The sequence below is a fragment of the Megalops cyprinoides genome, chromosome 13, assembly GCF_013368585.1.
Source record: "Megalops cyprinoides isolate fMegCyp1 chromosome 13, fMegCyp1.pri, whole genome shotgun sequence".
NCBI classification, from domain to species: domain Eukaryota; kingdom Metazoa; phylum Chordata; class Actinopteri; order Elopiformes; family Megalopidae; genus Megalops; species Megalops cyprinoides.
In genome coordinates, this window is record NC_050595.1 from 13,050,364 (window position 1) to 13,075,383 (window position 25,020).

The 25,020-nt window shown below is 40.7% G+C and overlaps 1 protein-coding gene across 1 annotated transcript in view; it reads left to right on the plus strand.

Annotated features, from left to right (window-relative positions):
- The window catches only part of LOC118788374 (growth arrest-specific protein 2), a 50,702-nt gene extending 26,318 nt beyond the window's left edge, over positions 1-24,384 (plus strand). Inside the window, exons 4-8 of the mRNA XM_036544344.1 lie at positions 643-784; positions 4,777-4,840; positions 9,548-9,695; positions 10,395-10,502; positions 24,070-24,384. Coding sequence (XP_036400237.1) covers positions 643-784; positions 4,777-4,840; positions 9,548-9,695; positions 10,395-10,502; positions 24,070-24,279 — 672 coding nt within the window. The 3' untranslated portion in view covers positions 24,280-24,384. The remainder of the gene's footprint in view (positions 1-642; positions 785-4,776; positions 4,841-9,547; positions 9,696-10,394; positions 10,503-24,069) is intronic.
- Positions 24,385-25,020: the final 636 nt, after the last annotated feature.

Genomic DNA, 25,020 nt, shown 5'->3' on the forward strand with positions numbered 1-25,020 from the left:
CAGATCAGAATGGGGAATAATGGTAAGTAGTCCCAGGTCTCATGCCAAGTGCTATAAAAAGGGTATATTCCAGACTGGTTTGGAGATGTATAATCCCATGACTGTGGAGAGTGGAGATGTGACTTGTCAGAAAATTGTTCTCTAGATGGCTAGAAAAAGCAAAGGGAAAATCTGAAAACAAACAAGGATATTTGATTTTACAGGTTCATTTTCTCTGTAAACTATTACCTATTATGAGCATGAATCATAATGTTTAATTTGGCTCGAGCTGAATAAATGAATTGCAATGAGCTGCAAGTAATAGGTGGTTAGCCTCTAAATAACCCATAAGGGTAATAACTCATTGTATTCATACAAGGGAAATATTTGCAAACAAACTGCCAATGCCAAACACAGGTCTATTACAAAGGAGATACTGTCATGTACTTTGGCCACTGTGGTAGACATACGTTTTCACAACATTACTGATGATGTCAGCATCATGTATGTAAAATGGTGGGAAGGTTTCTGGGGGTTGTGATGGCATACTGTCTAACACTGAATACTTGACTGCCATTTATTTTGTCTACATTTTAATTTCTTAACTGACATTGATGAATTTGTTACATTGATGTCATGATGGCACATGCTGTCTCCATCTAGCCCCTCCCGAGCCGGAGAATCCCTTGCCGGGCCAGTGCCCCATCTGGTTCCTTCTTCGCCCGTGACAACACCGCTAACTTCCTGTCCTGGTGTCGCGAGGTGGGAGTGGGAGAAACCTGCCTTTTTGAGTCTGAGGATCTGGGTAGGAATCTATTTTCATCTGCCCCTCTACCTTAATTGGCAATGTTGTACCTTTCTCTCTGAATGTGTGCACTGTTGTCTTAATATAATATATAATATACTATAATATAATAAAGTTTCGTTCAAAATCCCTACAGCTCTTGTTGAACAAAGGCTGTATGTCAAAGGTTCCATCACCTCAAATGCTGATAAATACCGTCTGTGCTGTTGTTTTGGGGTAACAGTTTCCAATAAGTTGTCTTGAAACCCAACAGCATTGGTGACTTAGTGTTGACTGTCTTCTTTTTCTTGGCTATCCTTAACCCTTACACTAATCTAACATTGTTGTTGAAGATATGCTGCTAAATATCCATAACAATCATAACAATGCAGATCTTTAAAAGCTGCTACAGTTACATCTGTAGCAAACACTGGAAGTACACTGCAGATGAAGATGAGTTTACCGTTTTTTGGTACACAATACAATAGCTACACTAATCTTTGTCAAAACATGCAACTGTTAAATATATAAAAATACATTTCACTGTTTAGAAATATATGTATACAGTCTAAGTAATTGCAATACAGTCTACAGTCACACACATTGCAAGTTCAAGTCTGTACAGTCTCATTACTTTACACTGACTGGAAGTCAACGGCAGTGAAGCGATATTGACGTCATTACACCAGGGAAGAGTGAGTTACTTTAGCAAAAGTCCCCTAGTTGCATTGACCATCAGCACCCTCTCAGTGTGCCACCCCTTTTATTGCATAGCATGTGTATATATCAGTGTATCAGTATCTCTGAAAAACCAGAAAAATATCCTCCATAGAGTCCTTTCTATTTCAGTGTGTGCCAGTATGTTATAAAACAAGCTGTCAACCCTACTATTCAGTATATTCTCTGTCCAATATCTACTGGACATGTGTGTGGTTACCTTCCACTGTGCGCTGTTTGTCAGTCAATTCTTGGGATGCATAAATTAACAAGGCATCCTTTCAGCTGCAACACAGCCCCAGCAAACTAACTGAAGCAAACACATGATGGTGGACAACAAGAATCGGAGCACAGGCCTTTGAAGAGCTCAGAGGAAAAGGCAATTTGGCAGGGTTTCGCTGCAGCTTGCAAAAAGATGGGGTTTCAGTTTCACTGTATAAAGAACCCTTTTCTGAAACTCTCTTCCTTCACAGCTATCGCCCTTCCCTGGGAGAAAGGCACAGATTGTTGACTTGCGATGGGTCAGAGAGGCGCAGAGGCACAAAAGTGTCCCTTTTATCTGTTTGAATGGCCCGTTTGTGCTCTGTGAGGAATCAGCGCCCTTTTTCTTCACCCCCCTTACCCTCCAGCTGAAAGAATCTGTAACAATACTGCCAGACCCCTACTCTCTATCTTGAGAGAGGTTGTTTGTTGTTTGGATGATAGTGATACATTGATCCCCTGAACCTATCTAGTCTATGATTTGTTCTGTCCTGATTTCACACTGTTGTCCCTAGTTTGTCCACGCAGTATCCAGGACAAAGGGAGCACACCAGGTCCTGAGACACACAGAGAGAGAAGGGAATGAGGGTCTGAGAAAGTAGGACATCTGAGTAGGACCTGTGCCCATTCCCACTGAATTGAGTGGGAGTTTTCTGCCCTTTTTGCTAGGATTGCATGTAGTACAAAGTTAGTGCTGTTCTTTGGTGGCAGGTTATATTACACCCTCTTTATCCTTTTGGCACGAGGGGTGGAGTAACATGAGAGACTTTGTTTTGTATTTTGATATACAGTATCTGTACAGTATCACCTGGTACTGTGTGTGTGTGTGTGTGTGTGTGTGTGTGTGTGAACATAGAGGCATGAATATTGGCTGTCTTTCACTCAGCCACTGTTGAAATGTTTTGAATTGTATTGAATTATGAACAGAATTGTTACAAGGCCTATACAGTATAACATACCTTGGTTGCCTTTGTAGTTATGGAGCAATACAACAAGGCAGCTGGAGTGCCTCCATCTCTCACATCTGATTTATGTGAGTGGTGTTTTCAGAGGTAGAGAGAGCACTCATGTCTCTCATGAAGTTGAGACAATTGGTGGTGATTTCATACTGCTTTTAACCCGGGCCAGCTGGCATCCTGATGTTTTTTTTCCCTATGTTGTAAACTGATTTGCGTCTTTGTAAGCCCACCTGAGCTTCACGACCAGCTGGAATGGCTTGCAGTGGAGATAAAATTTTCAAGGGGAAAAGGGCAGGACGATAACATGCCTGTTTTTCTCTCTTTCCTATCTCCTCCCCTGTCAAGTTTTTTATATGAGCGGTGGTTTAAAAGCAAAGCACAGCAGCAGGTGCATCTGCCCTGGATTTGGAGAGGAGAACATGAGCCAAGAGGTGGACCCACTCTCTTCTCTGCATGGTTTGCTGTGTCCATTTCTCACCCACCTTCACCATGCCCTGCCCTGTGCCATGGGAATCCTAGTTTGTGGTGAAGGACTTCTTGTGGTTTGTAGTTGTGACTCCATGTTTCCTTCCCATGGCTCAACAGAGCTGCAGCATTCCATCTAGGCCATTTTCTTGTTTGTCCTTGGAATTCATACGCTGTTATAGATGTTAAATCAAGTTGGCATCTGATTAAAGTAAATGTTTCATCCCTCTGCTTATCATAGATTCGGTATTTAATGCAGGGTTGTGCCACAAAAAATATTGCGAAGCATGTATGTAAAATAAGTAGACTAGAGTACAGTGCAGTAGTATAGCTGTGCTTTAAGGACTATTTGTAAAATGATGAATTAGGCAAAAAAAAAAAAAAACAGACATGAAATCTGTCAGTCAGTCAACTTATCTTTATTCCAGTTAAAATGGTTTCGTCTGATACTAATATTAATAGTGAAGAAATGTTTTTGGAAAAGGGTATTAAATAACCACAAGTAATTCCCCAACATTTTAAACATCATCCTGTTGACTTTGATTTGCATAAGTATAAGAAACTGACTTCAATCATCATGGTGTCATTTCTCCTAAAATCTGCATTGTAGTTGGCCCAAAATGTTGCAGCCTTGCATGCAAAATGACTGAGTAGAAATACAGCCATGAAAACCTGGCCATTCTGTGAATTTAACATGTGGTGAAGGTTGTATAACACTGTATTGCCCTGGGAAAGGGTGTTTTGCCATGAGAATGTCTGAAGTGCATGGAACTGTAATCATCTTCCAGTATGTGTAAAACTGTCTCTTGAATTGAAATTAAATGTTCATGTTCCTCAAAAAACATTTGATTGGTTTGCTATACCTTTGTTCTTGTAATTCTGACAATATTCAAATCCCTCTTCTGTAATTCAAAACCAGTGCAGTTATTGTTTAATATGTACCAGATTAATAATTTTCACCAATACATCTATTTGTTGACTGAAATCTTTCTACCTGATTTTGGTTTACATGCTGAACATTGTCTATGCAACAGTAATATCTTTGGATGAGACATAATTATCACATTATAATGACTGACTGCTGATTGCAGACCATCTTTGCCACCCCAGATCCTTTTTAAAAGGTGCATGAAGCATGTGTTTATTTCTCAGGAGACAATTCAGCTTCCAAAAGGAGCTGGGGTCAACTTCGCAGGCAGCGGTCTGTGGGAAAATGAAAAAAAAAGACCCTCAAAAACCAGGCATAGGAATTGTGCATTTTGGTTTTCATTTTTCACAAAGCCATTTTACCACATCCTGTCTGACCAGCTCTGTGTTCATTTCATGTCTCATACTTTGCTCTGTGTGAATGCTACGGATATACATGGTTCACCCTCACTGTTGCTTTGCACTTCCTGAAGTTCTATAGTTTATTTGTGTTTATTGTCCAGATGGTGGCTTTCAAGTTGTGTGCTTTTCGCATTCTAGCTATTCCCTGAACGCTGCTGTGGTGTTGCAATGTGATGATGTTTCTGCAATATTGCAGAAACATTTCAAGAATGTTTTATCATGTATTTATATTCAGCTGTAGTGTTGCATTTCCTACACTAATTACATGTGTCTTTCACTCAGTTCTTCACAAGCAGCCACGGGAGGTGTGCCTCTGTCTCCTGGAGCTGGGAAGGATAGCATCCAGGTGAGATTATGTATGCCCACTTTATGTGCAACATTCCTGTAACATCTCAGCAATGTTACAGTTTATACTTTAACGTGCATAACACTGTAAAAACACCTTGAATGAGACAATTGGGGAAAACTTGGAGAATTGGAGAAAACACTGGTCTAGAGCAGGTCTGAACTAAAGAATTTCACAGCCTACTCTGGCATTGACTCCGTGAGGAAGATGATTGATCAGTAAGTGTACTCACCTGGCTACTGAGGATTACATTCTCATACAGATTTCTGTATCCTGACAGGTGATTGATAGAGGCATTTAATCAAATCGAAAGCTCTTCAGATTTATCTGCTGTTTCACACATCCTTTATAGCAATGAACAAACTTTGTGCTGGTGACATTTACAGTCAAAGCCAAGAAGCCTGTTGGAGATTAAACAACTGTCCTCAGGATCAGGTTTACCGTAATAAGGTGTGACATGCATGTGATTAGTGTCAGTTCATGGTAGTAATAATTCATTGTCGATGGTGATGGACTGTAAATATCCATTTGAAGAGAATTACATCAAATTAGTGCTACAATGAAAACTTATTAACTGCAAGGGAAATGCAGTGTAGTAACTGAAGGTCTACAGGGCACCAGGTTTAACCCAGATCGTGTTTTTTCGTCTTTACCTGTCTCACTGAAATGCCTCCTTCATTGATGATCACTTCATCTTGTTTGTTTTCAGTTTGTTGATCGGGAGGTGTACAGCTTGTACAGAAGCTAATGCTTATTTTCAGCATTGAATGCCCCATATTTTCTTATTTGTTTTCATTTTCTATTTTAACTTTATACTGAAACACCCTTTCCAGCATCATTAGAAAGACACAGTTTTGGATAAAACAAAGTCTGTTACTGGCATGACACATAGGGCTAACATTTAAAAGCTTTAATGTACAGGCACCTGGCGTATAGTTCAGAGTAGAAATTTCCACCCACTCCGATAACCAATGAAATGGCAGCATTCATAAAATTCTGCCAAGTTGACATAAAAAAAAAATGATAAGAATATCTGACTGCTCCTACTCAAATGAGTGAATATTCTGGGTAATACATACTGCAGTACACTCATAACAAAAAAAAAATATATGAAAAGGATGATTGGCATCATTCTGCATCGTTTTTGACATTCAGCTCTACAGCATAGGTGTCTAGATAAAAACAGATGTTGCAAAGGTCCACTGGTTTTTCCTACCTGAGGACCCTGCATTGGCACAAACAGTGCAGCCTCTGCATTATGGTGTCCTGTTTCCACAGTGTATTTTGAACTTGTCAATCATTCTTTTGGCCAGTTCAGTCTGTCTGCCAGGCCTGCTCTCATACATCTCCCTCCATGGGTCTGAAAGCATGTTGCCTCTTGTTTGCCACTATTACTGCTATGAACTCAATGACACACATTGCAAGAAGCTAGAAAGGCTCAATTTTTCATTTCTTATTTTTGCTATTCCAGTAGCCTTGTCAGTCACCTTGACTGTAAAGTCTTTTCCTCAGTGTTGGATAGTGCACAGTGCCAGCAGAACACCTCAGAATCTTTATCCATGTGTATAAACTCAGCGCTGGGCTGGAGGTGAGGGCTGGTGTTTGACCTTTCATGTCTGGGTGGTTGGACAGCTAAGCACTCAGGTGGAAAAAAAAGTAGCGAGGACATGAATATTTATATTGTCTGGCAAATCTACCAGAGAACCCTGGGTGGACTCACTTGGGCTCCAGGTCTGCCAAGCTTCAAGTCCACACAGGTATGCTAGATGGAGCTGATCAACATAAAGTGTCTTTTTGATGACAAATCAATTTATATCAGCTTTGCCCCAAAGGACAGTATTGAGGGTGATGGGTTGTGTGTTATGAGTTGAGATGAGTGTGTTACAGAGTAATAAATACAAGTTCAGGCATACCATAACCTGTACTTATACTAGAGGTGTGCACTTCAGATAAATTGATATACTGTGGGTTCCAACATGGAAAATTTGAACAGTGCAATCCTGGCATTTTTCCTTAAGCACTGCATGAACCCAGTTCTTCCTATGTAAATAATGCATTCCTGTCATCTGCAAGTATTCTGTAAGTAATCTGCATTTACTCACAATTTCTGGAAGGAATGATGATAATTGATTATATTCTTTTATGAACAGTTCCATGTTCTCCTTCATGAATGCTAATGAGAAATTAAGAAAGAATTCCAGATTTTTCCTCATTTGCTATTTATTAAGAACCATTCAAATACTGATTCAACTGATTCAATTAGTTTTGACATGGTTGAACTTTCAAATTTTCTTATCTTTGATCTCATTCCCAACCTATACATGCAATGTTCAGCTGTTGCTGGGCTACCACATTGTCTTCATTCTTTCCTCATGCTTGTTTTATTATTTCAGCAACAGGCATGAGACGAAACATTGTAATTTTGAATTTTGTGAAACCAGAAAATGATTAAATGTTTTGTGATCCCCCGGAACATGCCAGAAAATCAAATTATCATGCTATGAGTTTAAAATCGGATGGATTTAATTTACTCTTTTCAGAAAATATAGCGTCAGCGGTGTTGTACTTGCTTTACTCCTTTACTTTTTCTGTCCATCTGTCCTCAGCAGTGCTATGACAAAAAGTGCTTTATAAAGTGATTGCTTTTGATCCGTTGTTCTGTCCATTCTTCGGGTCAGTTTGCATTGCACTTGTGACAGTATTCACTGATATTACATGGGTAAAGTAAAATTTTGTACGTCGTTTGAATATCATTGCATATTAACAAGCATAGATATTGTAATCGATCCATTCAACATCACTAAGAGTTACATTATTGCAGATGGAAACATTTTTGAGAAGCAAATAGTTTTTGTATTAAACCAGCAACAGAACTTTCTACTGATGGACATTAATATGAAATAAACAAAAGGCCAGTTTGTTTGCAACACATTTGCAGGCTAGCTAGGGAATCCAGGAGCACCATTTAGCGGCAAAGTTGCTGACAAGTTATGTATCGGAACAAGCTACGTTGGCACTGTAATCAGTGCAAATGATTAATTTCAGTTTCTTTTCTTACTTACTAGCTAAGTACAGTTCAGCCAGTTATGGATCTGTGTGATAAAATGATATGGCACTCAAACCCATCTTGAATATTGGCATGGATAGGCACCTGATATATGAAGACAGCAAAGGACGAAAAAAGAGAACGTATTTCCCAGGGGAATACTGTTTTGTGGTGATTTCTTATTGCTGATAACAAGTCACTAAACATTCTCTCAACACAGTCACTGAACACATGTTGTATCTCGCAGTCATCCTGACATTAACAGGACAAGCCTTCACTGACATGTTCAAATTAGTTGATAATAACATTTGTGTGTAAATGATAGATGTAAGCGACAGTTATGGCATTTGTACTAGCTGTGGCTGGGTTATAAAAGAGCAATAGGCAGGGTTGTTGGTTTCCTCTACGATGCTGAGCGCATGTTTGTTCTTCTTCCCTGCGATCCACTTTCATGGACTACATCCTTCCATGTGGATTCGCGTAACTGTCCTATAAGGAATGTTCTGCAGTGGTGTTGTGCCCGTGTTCCTAAACGTTGTAATACGGTTCGCTGGTCCATTGGTAAACCCCCTCCCCCGTGAGAAATAACACACACAGGTGGGAGATCACAGGAAACAAGAAGCACCATTTCACTGGCCTGCTTTTTGGAGGGAACACAGATTCCTCACATTCCTAGGAGGCCAGAGAATAGAAATGAAATGCTAACTTTTTTTCTATAGCTTTCAATAAGAAATCTAAGAAAGTATTACTATTCAGTATTACTTTCATAACATACTTTGAGTTCAGTGTTTTATAAAAACTGAGAGTTTGTTGTAAATGAAACTAGTGCAATTTGTTATCCACAGTTAGGGCAGACAGCTTTGTCCTAATTGAAATTCCACTTCAGTTCAGTAATGCTGTTAAATTTTTCGTTATGAGCTTAATGCTATTTTGCTGATGCCTAAATTCTAAAAAAGAAGTGACGTATACGAATTTAAAAAGGACATTTGCTGTGAGGCAGTAGTTGTTTTGCTGTTATAATGAATTCCAAGTTAACTCTATCTGACAATTTTAAGTTAAAAGTTCTAGAGTAAACTTTAAGAAGATCTATACACCTGAGTGCCTGCAAATAAGACTTGACTACATATATGAAAGACACTCACAGCAACAGTGCCATCTTGCAAAAACCCTGTATACTGGTGCCTGTTTTACCTGTCTCTCCATTTGCTTTGAGCTTAATGCCAGCAATAAACTCTCAAAAAAGCTCTCTGGTACTGCTCTGGTTGAGGGAAGTGTATTCATATATATGATGAATTGACTTAACCAAACATTTGGATGGGCCAGAGGTATAGGCAGTATAAAGAACAGCTAGGAGCATTTGAATTAGGAATATTTACATAATGGAGACAATACAATGTGTTCAGTGAACAAGGGGTGACAGACAGAGACAGATGAAATTAATAAAAATGATCACACAAAACAGAACAAAAATAGCTTTGAATTATAAATGAAATTTTATTGAAATTATTATTGTGAAATAAAGCAGGCTTTCGTAATCTGGATGCGCTTCTTGCTGGGATTAGGGACCACTTATAATGGAATGAGGATGCTCTTTATAATAATTGAAACTCCTTTGATTTTCTGGAAGCACAATGTGATCACCCCCTTCCCTTTTCCTTCAGGTACAAAGTGGAGCCGCCAGGTCTGATCACGCTGGAGAAGGAGATTGAGCAGGAGGAGAAAGCACCTGAGCCCCCGCCCTCTCCCGTGTCCCCGTCACCCACCAAGTCATCCAGCAAAAAGAGCACTGGAAAGCTGCTGGACGATGCAGTGAGTGTGCCTGATGTAGACCCCCTCTGCCACTCATATGCTGTAGCCCAGCCAGGAGCTTTCAGAAAAGAGCTGAAGTTCAAAGGGGGGGGGGTTAGGGGGAGCACATAGCTCATATGCCAATGGAGCATTGGTTTATTTTGCTTTGAATTTTTCTGGCAGGCCTACAAACAGGAACCTGAACGTGTGTTTTCACAACTGGCTGGGATTCATACAGGCCCCATTTTAATGTGTTTGAATGTTAGTTAAACATTTTTAATAGAAATATACAGATGACCAAAAACATGAACATTAGAATGGTTACCTGTTTCATACACGGGAGCTATCTTTAGGTCTTATATTCTCACTGTTCCTCTAGGTTTTCAGTCCATTTTCCAAAGTGGGCCACATGTGAGGACCCGAAAATGTTGGGTGGCCTGCACCCACACCTCTTAATGCACCCGTAAAAATTTCAAGTTTCACAAAGTTCTGCAACATAACAGTGTTGCTGTTTTATGCAAGACTGTCTTTTCATATAAGTTCTTTTTTTTTGACCAAGCCTCTGCATTACAGTATATGAAATGATTCTCCGCACTGTGCTGATAAGGCTGAGATGTCAGCAACATTGCAGCTTGTGGGTGCATGCCATTGAAGAGTTTGTAGTCAGGCTGGTTGGAGAACTGGTCTCTTTACCTTGTTAAAGGTTTTGCTGCATTGCAGGTGAAGCACATCGCTGAAGACCCTCCCTGCAAGTGTCCTAACAAATTCTGTGTGGAGAGGCAGTCCCAGGGCCGGTATCGGGTTGGGGAGAAGATCCTTTTTATAAGGGTATGTTCAGCTCCCACTCAGATAATACAAGAGATAAAGTACAATGTGATACACGTCTCCCTGCACATGCACAAACCCACCATTATACACATACATGCATGTGCATACACACAAACACACGCAACATGTGCACACACACACACATGCATGCACACAGAGGAGTACATTCCTAGATTCAGCAGTCTGGTGAAACTTGGATGTCCTGTGTAAGGACAGTCATTGAAACTGGCAGAAACTCAATAGTTGCAATATGACAATTAGGGGCTAATTGAGCTCAAACCCTTCCAATCTCATGCAAGGGTGCCATGTCCACAAAGGATCTCCTAGAATAAGCGGTCTCGATCGAACGCCCAGTCTTCAAAGTGACACATGATGGCAGTCAGTGAAGGTGACATGGTAAAAGTCATAAAATGTGGAAGTCATGACTGTAACATATTATACAAATTTTCTGATGTTACCATACTTTCAGGTCAATGTGACGTGGTAAAAACGTCACTGACAGCACAGGAATGTTATGTCAGGTCAAGCCAGATGAAATCCTGTCAAGGTGACCTCAGATAAATCTTATGAAAACTGTACTATGATGTCATCAACATGATGTGAAGACTTCACTGATCTTGGATTTTTAATGTTAAGATAATTGTGCTACAGTATTGTGGTATAACTGATGTCAAGTGATGGAACCATCAGCATCTCACATGTGAACATTATTTACCATACATACTCTCAATATTCTGGCAACCTTGAACAGGCATATCAGGCATAGGGCGTTGAGAATATTGACATTCGTGGCAATCCATATATGTCAAATAATGTAATTTTTCAGCAACAAGAGGACAGCACTGCTGATACTTCCTTTCCTCTATCAGGTGTCTTTGATGACTTTATTAGCTGTAGAGTTATGAACCACTAATGAACCTGAAGTGGAACAGAACTGTCTGTTCATATAGAAAAAAAAGCACAAAAAAGTCACGTCCACTTAATTTCAGAGATTTTATCACTATCTCTTACACATGACCCTATGGCAGGCTTGATTCGCCCCGTACAGCTTATTAGCAGTGCATGAATGGCCATGTAAAATGGTTTAGAATGCTGTCGTTTTGACTCACCGAGTGTCTCCGTTATATAACTGGATTTTTTTCCCTCTGCTTCCAGTATTTCTGGCCAGTATCTGCAGCTAATGAGCACAGTTTCTGTTCTTTTAACTTTGGTGTGAAAAGGAAGCGGCCTTTTATAGAAACATCTTGCGGCACAAAGCTTAGCGGCAGATACAGATCACTGAAATACTGCTTGCTCCAAGCAAACTCTCCTGGGATCTCGGTTGCTTGGCAACACACAGCCAGGGTTCACGCCTTTGATGAAAATGAAAATTATTTGAATGCTGAAATGTAAGTTTGCAAATTTCCTTTTAGCAAGCTATTTCAGTCAGGAAAAACTTAACTATTAGAAGATGTCAGGTCACCTGGATACGGGCACCTGTTAAATGAATAAGCAGTAATTATAACAAAGAAAAAGATTGTGATGATAGTAACTTCAGTTTTAAAAAAAAAAAAACAGCAACAATCACATAAACAACATTAGCAACCAAAACAGCAATTATGTTAATAGTAATTATTGCAGACACATGCTCTGGTGAATGATGGTAATGTTGTCAATGTTTATAAGAAGTGAACAAATAGGAGCTTCATTGAATTTGTATGAATGCAGGCAGTACTTTAGATTTGAGATGTCCCTCATAAATTCTTCATGGTCTAAAAGGGCATTTAAAAGGCTATTAACACAGTCTCATGTTTTTTCTAGACTGAGGCATTAATGTCTTATCTGCTGTAGGAAGCATTTGTGCATGAGCCTGATGGATTAGCGGGGTACTTGTGAAACAGACAGCAGTGCAGAAATCCAGATTTCGGTCTTTTTTCCCCACACCTTTGTTTTCTCACTTTCTTTGTTTCTCTCAGTTACTCCCCTTCCGTCTCTCTCCCATGCTCCCTCTCTCACTCTCTCTCTCCCTGGTTTCCTATTTTCACCCTTTGCATGTGTTTGTGGCTGGGGCAGAGAGGAGGTTGCCATGGCAGCCAAGGAGGGGAAATTCTTCTGGGATGTCAGGCTGTGATGTCACGTGACAGCCGTGAAGGGAATGGTATCTGCAACAGGTCTGACTGATGACAAAGTAGTGCACAGGAGGTGAAAAAGACAACTTGCCATTAATTACTGTAATGTAAGGTGAAGGAACCTGTTTGATTGAGCTAATTTAAAGGGCACTGAATGTTAAGAAAACATAACCCAAGAAAAGTGAGGGATTATGACCTATTTAACATTCATGAAACAGCTTGAAGGGGCAGTCTTCAAAGTGTGTGGTTGGTCCATTGAAACATAGATGTGTGTATGTATGTATGTATACACAAATGTGTCAGTAACCTTATTAAGCATGCATCCCGCAGGGCAATGGGAGTAATGTCATGTCTGTGTTAAGGCTAACTGGTGACTTAGACAAAACCACTACATTGTCTAATTAATTCCATTGAACTACACTCACTTAACCGCAGTTGACTCTCTCCCTCTACGCCTGTGCTAGTAATGGCGCAATATGATTCAGCCTTCTCTTGAATGACACAGCAAGCAAACTATAATTGCATTCTTTTCATTTGTAACTTTGGGATTTGGAGCCAACATCTATTTGTCATTTTAATTAGTGAATTACTTAGATTAATGTACTGTAAATATGCAAACCTACACTAGCCATTATTCCTTAATTGCTGCACTGACCGAGCATATGAGTGATGAATTTTTCTTTGTTGCTGTTGCCATCTAATGGTACATTGCTGTAACTGCACCACATTTTCTTTTGACTTGACTCTCAAACATTCAAGGGCTACTATGTTCCAAAGTAACTACAATAATATAATACATGCTGATTTAAAAAATAATAATGGTATTTATCCTTGTATCTCTGGAATCTGTTCCTGAGAAGTCTGTTAAGGTATCCATGTCACAAACCACTGTCCACAAACCCCACTGTCTTAAAGTTCTCAAAACTAAAAGAGCACATCTCTGCATATGCACTGTCAATGGTGCCATTGAACCCAGAGGTAGAATATATAATTTTTACCTATGAATGATTCTTGTGCAGGAAACACAGAAGTTGAATTTGATTTATGCCAGTGTAAATGATGTATTTTCCTTAAACAATACATTGTTACATCATCCTTTGTATGTGATTTATATGGTGCATATCCAGGAGGGAAAGGATAGAGTGAATATTGTTTTACCGTCTATTTACTGTTCATGTAATGCTTGAGACAATGAATTATGCGGACCAACATTGATTGGTTGGTTGTTTTCTCTCTTTCAACAATGAAGTAAGAAATCGAGTGAAGTGGAACCAGCATAACTACTTCTTGGCAGAACACAAACAGACACAAGTCCTTATTTTTGCTTGATGTATCATAAGACCATGGGCTCTTAATTCTTCATCCAGACTAAAGAAGGAAGGCGGGATGAACATGATTGCATGTGAATCGTAAACCACTTTTTGCATCAAAGCAATGTGCACCGATTTCTCTTTGAAGCAAACTGCACTTGCTGTTTACACATGGCACTGAGTCTGAGGACAAGAGACCAGTGGTAGTTCCTTTACAGTAAGTCATGTATAAGTGAATATCACCTTACTGAATGTGAACCAATATGCTTTAGCATGGCATGATACAACACAGTGTCCTGTGAGGAGCTTGGCTCTGACTGATGTTTCCCCACTTCTGTTCAGGGTTTGGGGATGGCACTACAGTGTGTGAAGGTGAACACTGCATTATACTGTAAATGCTTGAGGCTATTTGGCTGAAATGGTGTAAATGTCCTGTGATCAGCAAAGGAGCAGCCGGTATAAGTAAGAGCCTTTTTTAGATGCGTCCTACTTCAAAACCTGGGAATGTTACTAAGGGGAGCACACTTCCATGCCTTTATTGAACTAAACACTGTCATAAGAGGCTTTAGTATACCATAATCAAGGACTTCATATGTGACATTTTGTGTGAGATATGCACCTTGCATAAACTTGATTCAGGGTAAGATGGTTTTATACCAATAATCAAAGATAAGGTAAGGTAGGCTACATCGTAACAAAATTATTATTTTGAATCGCCCCTTTAATATGTAGTCACAGATTTTCTAGATAGCTCAGATCCATGACGTCTAATGGGTGTAGTGCTTTGTTCCCTCAAAAAAGTAATAAAGTCTCGAATTGTTTTATGTTTCGATACCCTATTATGTCCACTGCGGCCAAATGACATATCAAGCCGCTGCACCTACCATACGGAAAACGTAAATCGGAGAGTGGGAGTGCCCTTTTAGGTGAACCAAACGACGCACAGGCGTTGACTCGATAAAACTGGAATACCACATCTGCAAGACAGGGTTGCGAGAAAATATTTTCAAAAGAAATAAATGTCTTTATCATCAGCCTTTATTAAAAAAAAAAAGGCATCCGAGTTTCTTTTTTTTTTTCCAACCGTCTTTCAGCGTTGCTCAGCAACCAAGGACGAATGAGTCGGAACTCCGAGCAGCGCTGAGCGGTGCTCCGTGAGGGGCGCAGCGCTCCCCCCTTTTGTCGCGAATAAATAGAATCCCAAGGATACCTTTCACGAGCTCGGAACGCGGCTCGCTATTTGTTTGCGACACGCGAGCGGGTCACGCAATGTCGTCAGGTCAGAGGAGCGCGCGCACCTGTGTCTCGCTCGCGCTCCTGTTCGTCTGCCAGCATTCTCGCCGTGAGCCTGTAATTAAAAACATCTATGCATCATTTGTCATCCTCTTGTGTCTCCAAGTTTTTTTTTTTTTCCAGTTCGTATGATTGGGTGCTCTCTCTTTATTAATAGTTATATTAATATATTCCGTTAAATATATATATATACACACACACAAATATTTTCCGGAGGTCTCTATTGAAAACTGTTTAGGAAATGTCCGCTTTATTCTATTCTCTATGAGTTTCCATAGTTGATAGGAAATCTATTTGTAGAGTTAGTGACATTAGGCACATGAAAAAAATAGACACGGCAGGATACCCTGGAGTGCTAATTAGCAACTGATTGACAGAAAATCATTTCAGAAATAGCTGACTACAGACGGTACTCATTAAAGATATTAATGAACTTAATCGGGTTCTTGATTACATACAGGGAAATAAACCAGAGTTGAAGCATACATACTTGGAAAGATCAGAACAGAGAAATAAATGAGGAACGTAACAGAAGTAATAGAAATGATACAAAGTTGAAGAATAGCTTTTCTGGACTTAGATTCTTAGTTTTAGAAAAAAGAAAAGGCGATTTGTTTCTTTCCCATGCTTATGATTTAGGTCTTTAGTCATGTAGCTTTTTGTCTGCTATAGTTGACCAAGCACAAAAGTGTCAGAGAGCAGCATGAATTTTTAAAAGAATAATTAGAGGTCTCCAAAGACAATTCAAAAACACTTTAAGCAGTAGCTCGTAAATATATTTTATATTTTTAAATTTCTAGAAAAGTCTTATGATCAGAGTGAATATGGGGTGCTGTAATATCTTTAGCACATTGATCTGTCATGTTAATAGGTGTCAGCAACTGTTTCTTCCATGCTTTTAATCTTCCACAATAAAAACAGTGTTGGTGATCTGTGAAAGCCTGTGAGAAAATCATTGTCTCCAACTGCTGAATTATCAGTCAGCAGCCTGAAAACTACCAAAGCTCCTGTCGTGCTCCTTGTTAGCCATCAGTCGAAGCCCTGATTCATTAGTGCTGACACACGCTGCCCCGCTCCTTTCACCACAGTAAAAAGGGCACTACCTGTTCATGCATCCTCCAAACTGATAATAGCCACTCGTTGGGCATTTCCAGGGAAAAGGCCATAGAATCCATGCAGAGTAGTGTTGAGGTCCCAGATTCATTCTGCGCTGGCTTCTAACAAAGCAGGCTCTATTGATTTTGATCGCAAAGACATTAACAGTGTGATTAAATTGGGTTGCTCATTAAATAAGGGCCTGTTATAGCATTCATCCCCTCTCTTGCATTTTATAATCATCTCAGCTATCAAAGGACTGCAGGGTTTGTCACTTGGAAATGGAGGCTTAGTGAGCAGAGCCAATTAGGAGGTAAGAAATAAAACAAGAGAGAATGGATTTTTTTTTCATTAGTAGGGCTGGGGGGGAGGGGCAGGGGGTGAGGGGGCATGCTCATAGTTTGCAAATATCCTGTTATAATCATACGTTATTGAAGATATATTTTTTCTTATTCTTGTTTTGCTGAACCAAGGATAGTTATAAAGATGTATCTATGAAGTGCTGCAATTAAATAACAGCAGTTTGATCCAGTAATTTTCCTCTTACACACCATTTTAACAGGATACCAGTACATGCTGTGTGACAGTAGTTTTTAATCCTTTCTGTGGCCTACTGTAGTAGTATTGGCCAATGCACTGCTCATAAAACACGTAGAATGAGCAAAAGTACAAAAATAATACAATTATTTACTTAAAAACACAACACAAACCACAGACATTTGAACACAGCCACAATCAGACCAACTTCTGAACAATGTGACTCCTTACTCCAGCCACACACCTGTTTTAAATCTCCTGATTAAGGAAGGCATGACTCGATAGCCAATTGCTGGCTTACACACAGACACACACACACACACACACACAGACACACACACACACACACACTCACAATTACAAAGACAATGGCAATCACAACGAACCTGTTTGCAATGAAGCTGGTGGAACTTCATCGGACTGTTGTTAATGTGGTAAATGGAAGAGACAATTAAGGATCCCCTGACTTGCATATTTACACAAATATAACATAGAGCAGTGTTTCTCAAACCTCTCCTGGAGTACCCCCTGCCCTGCAGGTTTTAGATCTCTCCCTGCTCCAACACAGCTGATTCAAATGATCCACTCGTTATGAACTCCTGAAGCTGCTTAATAACAAACTGATCATTTGAATCAGCTGTGTTGGAGCAGGGAGAGATCTAAAACCTGCAGGGCAGGGGGTACTCCAGGAGAGGTTTGAGAAACACTGACATAGAGGACATTGCTAGCAAACATTTTATAAGTTTTTAGGGGACAGGTGAAGGCTCCCCTTTGAAACTACATAATTATATTTTTCATTTTTGTGTATTGTGTGTAATGGTCTCTTGTATGTTGTTTACAGCTATGCAGCTAAAATGGCTCAGCAGGGACAATATAGATTTGATTGATGACAATCTTTAGATTGTAATTTTATATAGTGAAGTGATACATGAAACCTTTGTCTTGGTCCTTGGGGTAAGGGAGCTTAATTTTATTAGAATTTGACACTTTCTTTTCTTCTTTTCTAAAAACACCTTACACTGCTCTCTGCATTGTAAGTATGATGTATTTAAAGACAATAACTAAGTTGAGGTTTAATAGTTTTGTCTTACAGATCAGCTCGATATTTCCTTCAGTCATTTTTTGTGTAAGATCTATTACTATATGCAAAAAGCAATGCCCCATTTTAACCACAAGACAGGAACTCAACAATAGGAGGGGATCGATCAAAGGCCATGAATAAATCTGTCAGTATTTCTATCCAAGTACATCCTTTGCCTTTGAGCGGAAAGGTGCTGAATCAAATTAGCTTATAATAAAGATATCACCAAGATGGTGAGTTTGTACTTCAAAGAAGACAACTGTCTTTCCACCCACCTTGCCTTTGTCTTCCCAATGTTTAACTCGTGTGTGTCAAAATGATATTTGATTTTTGGTTCATCTTTCTACACTATGAAATTATTTAACAATGTTTGATGGCAAATTGTGTGTTGCCTGAAAGAAAAATATGCCTGTATGTTTTCTGTCATTCATATAAAGTTCTGTAAGAGTGTTTCACAAAATCCATCAATCATATTACTCTTTCTAAATGACAATATCTAAAGACCTAAATATTATTGTCTTTCAACCATACAGTTTATTAACAATCTTACACAAGTCTCTTACGACTTACTGTGTCTACTGTTTACGTATGATTTCATCATATTGTGGCCCTTTGGACTTGAGTGGCACACTGGCACATTTGTGGACAGCTTACAGTAAAAGAAAATTAGTTTCATACCCCTGCACTGGAAGAAAACCGCAATATCACTGGGATGTGGGGGGTTAGTGGACTTGAATACTCTATAACATAATTGCTGATGCACCCTAGAGTAAGGTGTCATTCTCAGATATGTTGACAATACAGCAAGATCTAGGCCCAATGCAGCCCTGCTCAGCAAGTAACAGAAGCCATATAGATGCAAAGCAGGCATATGTAGCCATAGCTTATCATTGAGTTGTGTAAAGTAGCTGCACATATTTGGGGTGTCCTCAGTGTGATGACTATTCATGGAATGGGTGTAGACCCAGTCCATAATACGGTTTGACAGAGAGTCAACAGGTACTATTGATGTGACTCAGCTTTGGACTGAACCCAGGAAATAGATGACAAATGCTGTAACTGTGTGAAGCGTTTCATCTCCCCAACCTTTGTGTGTGTGTGTGTGTTATGTATTATTAGAGATGCAGGCCTTTTATTCAGGCCTGATTTGACTGGTTGGACCCGTTTGGGCCTAATTGGGCTCATTTGCTTGAAAACGGGCCCATTTGTGTCTGGTGGCACATCTGGCATAGAAATGAGCCGTGGACTGACATGTCTTAATCAGAATGCAGGGCCCCATTGGGTTGCTTCTGATTAATGACTCAGCGCAGATGGTCCAGTCTCCATAAACAACAATCTTTCTTTTGGTTTTTAGAGACCCATTCAGCAGTGCCTCTGAATGTGTGCTGGATGGAAATACAGGCACTGTACATTGACCTGGCGAAGGACCTGTGAGAAGTAAATACAGTAAATGACTGATACTGTAATATTTTTCTTAGCAAAGCTTGGTCTCCACTCCGCTCATAGTTTTGATGGCATTCTCCAGAGTTATTCAGATCAGGTCACTTCAGCCCCCCCTGGGGAAATCAATGGGCAGTCAAACATCAGCAGGAAAACCTGACTATTGACAACAGCCAGAGGGCCTAGGCTTATAAAGACAGGCTCAAACCTGTCCTTCAGGACATAGCCGCTAAGATTTAGGCTGGGAGGAGGGGCATTAGTGCCACTGAGGGTAGAGAAATGAGTTGGGGAAATGAGCCTGGAGGACCTTTGGACCTCGGCACAGCATTGCGATGTGTAGCGGGCTTGTGGGAGGCTGCCAATCTGCCCTGGGGCCTCAAGGTACTTAATGCCTTCACCTGGGCACATTGGAGAGGGAAGCTGTCATTGTTCAGGCCCGGCTCCCAGCTGGGCCAAGGAGCGTGATTGAAAACCCCTTTCTGTGGAAAGCCCATTATGTTCCCAGTCACAGAGCCAGGGGGTATGCGTCCTTCATTGGCAACACTGACCCGCTAATGTCCCTTCAGATTGATCCTTATAAGAGGCTTATAAATGTTTGATGATATTACATGGCTGAAGGGTGAGATGGCTTCATTTTGCGGAACTGGAAAGGGGGAAAGCCGTCTGTCATGTTGCCTCCTCTCTTTCCGGGCTCTTTCACTCCTGCGGTTTTAATACTGTGGGGGGGTCCTTCCAAATTCTCTGGTCCACGAGAACATGTGGGTGAGGAATACTTTGCCTCAACACATTCACAGATTTGCTTTTTGCCTTCATCGTTTCAGCTTGATAAGCAAAGGCTGACATTGATTGTAGGGCGCTTGTGTGCAGACACCTCATCTTTAACATTCTCGCGAGGAGTGAATGAGATGAATCAATATCCAGCTCACGGAGACAACGGGAGAATCCCCTAGCAGGCGCTCTGCAGGAGGAGACGAGTGGAATACAAATGCTTGGATTTACTCTTGGTGGGAGGGGGTGTTGATGTCAGGAAGACCCTTGCAGCCAGCGTGGGTAGAAGCATGCTGGGATTGCGGAGGGGGGTGCAGCATGCATATTTGTTAGCTATCACTAACAGATCCTAATCTCTGACAGCTCTCATTTACATTGGACGTCTCATCTCTTTGTTGGAGTAAATGTAAAGGAAACAGGTTGTCTTTCATACTGGGACAGGGCGACAGGGCGAGATTCATTCTGCGACTTGAGCTTGGTAAACCTAAACAAATCAACCATGTTTTTTGTGTTCTTATAGGTATGAGTCAAAACCATGTCTGAAAGCCTGTAGTTATTACAGCATTCAAACCTCTGTCAGTCTGTGTACAGTGCGTCAACTGGCATAAACAGCTTATCTGGTGACAAGCTCAGCCAAAACACAAAGGCCTGATTTCAGCCACACTAAATGATCTGTCAGTCATTTCAATAGACTATATACCTGTCATGTTGAGAACAGCAAAAATTGTCTGGCTCTTCCTATAAAAGAAAGCCCCCCCCCTCCTCCCCACCACCTTTTTTTATCTTGTCACACTTGACCCCACCACCAACCCTGACAGTTTAATCTTCTTGTGAACAGCTGTGGCAGATAAGGCTGTAGAAGCTCTGCGGTAATGTAATTGAAATGACCAGGAGTGGGATATTCACACTCCATACAGGAGCAGCCCCCCGAAACATTCAATCAGCCCATTAGCAGTCAGGGTGGGGAGGGGGAGGCCCATAAATCTGCTTGTTTTACCAGGGGCTTAATGGCGGCATAATGAAGGGGTTAGCGCTGATAAGGCGGAGAGGGGGGGCTGCCGCTGACAGGAGGACGGATGGCTGTGCAAGGCCTCTTGGGAATGCGGGTGTCTGAGCTGCCAGTTTTGTAAAAATGCGCCAGTGCCTTTATTTATATATTTATTTATGTTCAGGAGCTGTTGCCATGGCACCCAACCAGGGACCGTACCATGCCAGGCAGCAGCAGGTGTAGGGGGACAATTCTGTAGGTGTAGCAGCAGGAGTGAACTGAAAATGGTGAAGTGAAATTATAAGATTCTCAGCATTTTGAATCCGATACCACAGTTCAATGTACTAACATGTATCTAGAGCAAACTGGTCCAATGAATGGCTGCTGAGGTTGATTGAAGGAGCAGAGAAAAGCCAGGATCTGGTACAATAATTTAGACCCTTAGCAAGCAACCACTTTGTCCATATGTTTCTGCAATTTATGTGTGTTTATGTGGACATGTGTACTGGGAGTGTGCTATGAGTGTCAATATCTGTGTTGCATTTGTGCTTGTGTCTGCATTTGCACATGTGTAAAACTAAACAATACTCATGACTGCATGAGAACAGGCATGCACGTTGTGTGTGTAGTTGTGTGGTGGATTGTCCCCGTTCTTGTTTATGTTTTGCGCACAGCTGGGGCAGTGAAGCAGTTTTCATTTAGCTTGATGAGATCTTAAAGAGGCCGTCTCGTCCTGGCACGAGGCTTTATGGGAGCTACTGATCAAAGAAAGGCAGGGCTATAAATATTTAATTAGATGGTAATGAGTCCCAAGATGCCCTTATACAGAAAAGGATGGATCAGACAGAGAAGGAAGGGCGGGTCTGTTTCTGTGGGAAGCATGTCTGGAAGCCATGGAAAGGAGCTCTGATAACCTTACCACAGGAAACCACACCAAGCATAGTATACACATGGAGGTACTGGGAAACCATTCAGGCCCAACACAGATAATTAAAAAGACAAGACAACTATTACATTATAAATTCTTAGGGTCCCATTATTTATGGCTTATTTTCAAATGGCAGCAGACAGCAGAAAACAGAACATTTAATTCCATTTTCTGTTCACTGTGAATAGAAGACCTCAAACTAGAAGGCATTTACTTGTTCCTTACTCCTTTCCAAGTTCATTTCAGCCTTGCTATAGAGTAAATAGTTGGAAATGGAACAAACCATGGTTGGCTTGACTTGAAGGATGATTTTGTCATTGCTAAAAATGTAGACCTACTATGGTATAGTGAGCTGAATGCATTCTCAAAATAGACAAACACCAAGACTGCTAGATATCTACCTGTACCATCTAAGGTGCTTGAGATAAGCATTGCACAAAGAAACGATTGTGTGCCAGGTACTGTGGCTCGAAAGGTTCTAGTTGACAATCCTCATCATCATTGTGTGTTAGTTTGTTTTCTCCATGTGTCCAAGATTAGAAATCCCATGCATTTCAGACAAGGCAAGGCCATAGTTATACTAATATAAGAGCCATGTTTGCCTGATTGTTTCTTGCTGCCATTGACCAAGAACATGTTCATTAAAGGAGAGATCTGTCATACTTCATGAAACAATCAAGGGACATTGTTTTTACTCCTGAAATGTTGTGAATGAGCAATAGCTTGACCCAACGCTCAGATAAAATTAAGAGACTGAAAGACTGAGTTTTACATCATGCAGTACTATTTTATTGTTTTTAATCTTCATGCTTTTGTGTCTTTATCTGTCTTTATTTGTGTCTTCATGCTTTTGTGTCTTTATCAGCAAGGATCTGTTGAAGCCCTCCTGCCTTGCTGAGGTACTCCTATCACTGAAGACAGGGTGGTCAGTGAGGTAGCAGATGGGGTTTCAGCTGATATGGGTGCAGGGAACAGCAGACAGAGGTGTCAGGGCCCCTGGCTACACCACACTCATTGGGTGCTGAATCGATAATCACGTTCTCACGCTGTGAAAAAGTGCTGCCGGCGCTGTCCCCATCACAGATTTTCAGTGGTGATGAACCTTTCCCTACTTTGATGAATTGGATTTCCTCTTCACTGTGTGCAAGCCACATAGTATAAGCCACAGCATCCTCTGGCCTGTCATATAGCTATGTATCAGTACCTAAGGTTTACCAGGGAGTTGTGTAGACAGAGTTGTGTAGTGTAGTTGTGTATGTAGGGCGGGTGTATAGATCTCAAACTATAATTGCCTACTTTCAACTTAGTAGCCCTCTGGCTTTCAGCCTTGTTAGCGTGCCATTTTTACATGTGCAAGTGTCTTGAAGAAAGTGTCAAAATTTGGTGCAATTTTCTGTTTTAGTCACTCAACCAAGAAATGATTAAATAGGATTTAAATGAAAGCTGGAGACACTTGAGTTAATAACATTGTTATTGGATAGGTTTGACTCAGGTGGAATACAGAGTGGTATGCAGTATAAAGACAGGGAACCCATGATGATGGACAGTTTGTACAGTCTGACATGGTATTTAAGCCAAGACAGAGCTGTGATCATCTAAATATGTCCCACATTTAAAGGTCTATTGGTCTATCTCCCCATTGCACCTGCTCTTGAGAGCACAATGGGGATAACTTCCTGGATGGTTTGCAGCACTGATGACATCATGTATTATCGCTAACAGGTGAATGTAAAGACAAGCATTCAAATCCTGCCCTGGTGGCTTCTTAACTCCATTTATACCCAGAATTATTTTCTTTTTTCCTGACTCTTACCCTACTTTCACCAATCTTTTTGCACATTTTGGCAGAAGATGATGCCTTTGGCCATTATGTGCTGTTAGGCAGGTATGTCCTGACTATGCTACCAACAGAGTGTGGCAAAGCCAGCATCCTGTATCCAAAACTAGAAAAATCCATGTTGAATGAAGACATTTCCTTGTTGAACTGATCTTATATCTTTGCTTTTCTATTCCATGTAGATGCTACACAACAAGCATGTGATGGTACGTGTTGGGGGTGGCTGGGAGACCTTCGAGAGCTACCTGCTGAAGCATGACCCATGCCGCATGCTGCAGATCTCTCGTGTGGAGGGCAAGACCTCCCCCGTGGCCAACAAGTCGCCCAGTATCAAGGACCTCACTCCCGACAGCTACCTGGTGGTGGCCGCCCATTACCGGAGCAAGAAGTAAATAAAACCACAAAGAAGAAAACAGGCCCCCACTCTGTAACTTTGGACAACTTCAGGACACTTTCACCAACAGCAGACTGACAATTCAACCAGAAATTCAAAAAAGGGCCACAATGGGCCATTAAACAGCTACCATTCACAGTTAAGTGGAAAAGGATCATTGGAAGGCATTTTGCCCCAGCATGTTGTTTTTATCTTGTTAGTTTTGTAGCTATAGATACTGCAGTAGCAAGGAGGAGAATCATTGTCCTAAGGTGGTGTATGGGAAGTGGGAAGAAGGCATGGGGGAAATATTTTACTGAACATTTTAAAATGTTTCAGAAATTTAAGGGATGATTCTCTGGCTGTCTCCCATAGTCTGGAATGAAGACTGGTGAGATTTGAATTGGATGACAGTTTTTGTCATTTTTTTGTATGTTTTAAGTTTAGAAACTTCTAATTTAGACTTGTGATCCTTTCAATAATCAGTTTAATCTAAATTTGTGATTTATCTAAAATTGTATGGGAGTGTAATTAGTGAGTATGGTGCAGTTTAGGTTTTTTCCGCCCTCTCTGGACAAATATATAATGCCATTCCTCTGATCAACATGGCTGAAGTGGAGAACAGTGATGCAGCACAGATCATGCAGCATTTGTTCCGAGAAGACTCTCAACGTCCTTAATTAGGACACTACACTTGCATTCTGAGTATGCATTCCGATCTCAGTCAGCCACTGTATTTTGGAAACTAACCTTGGGCAAA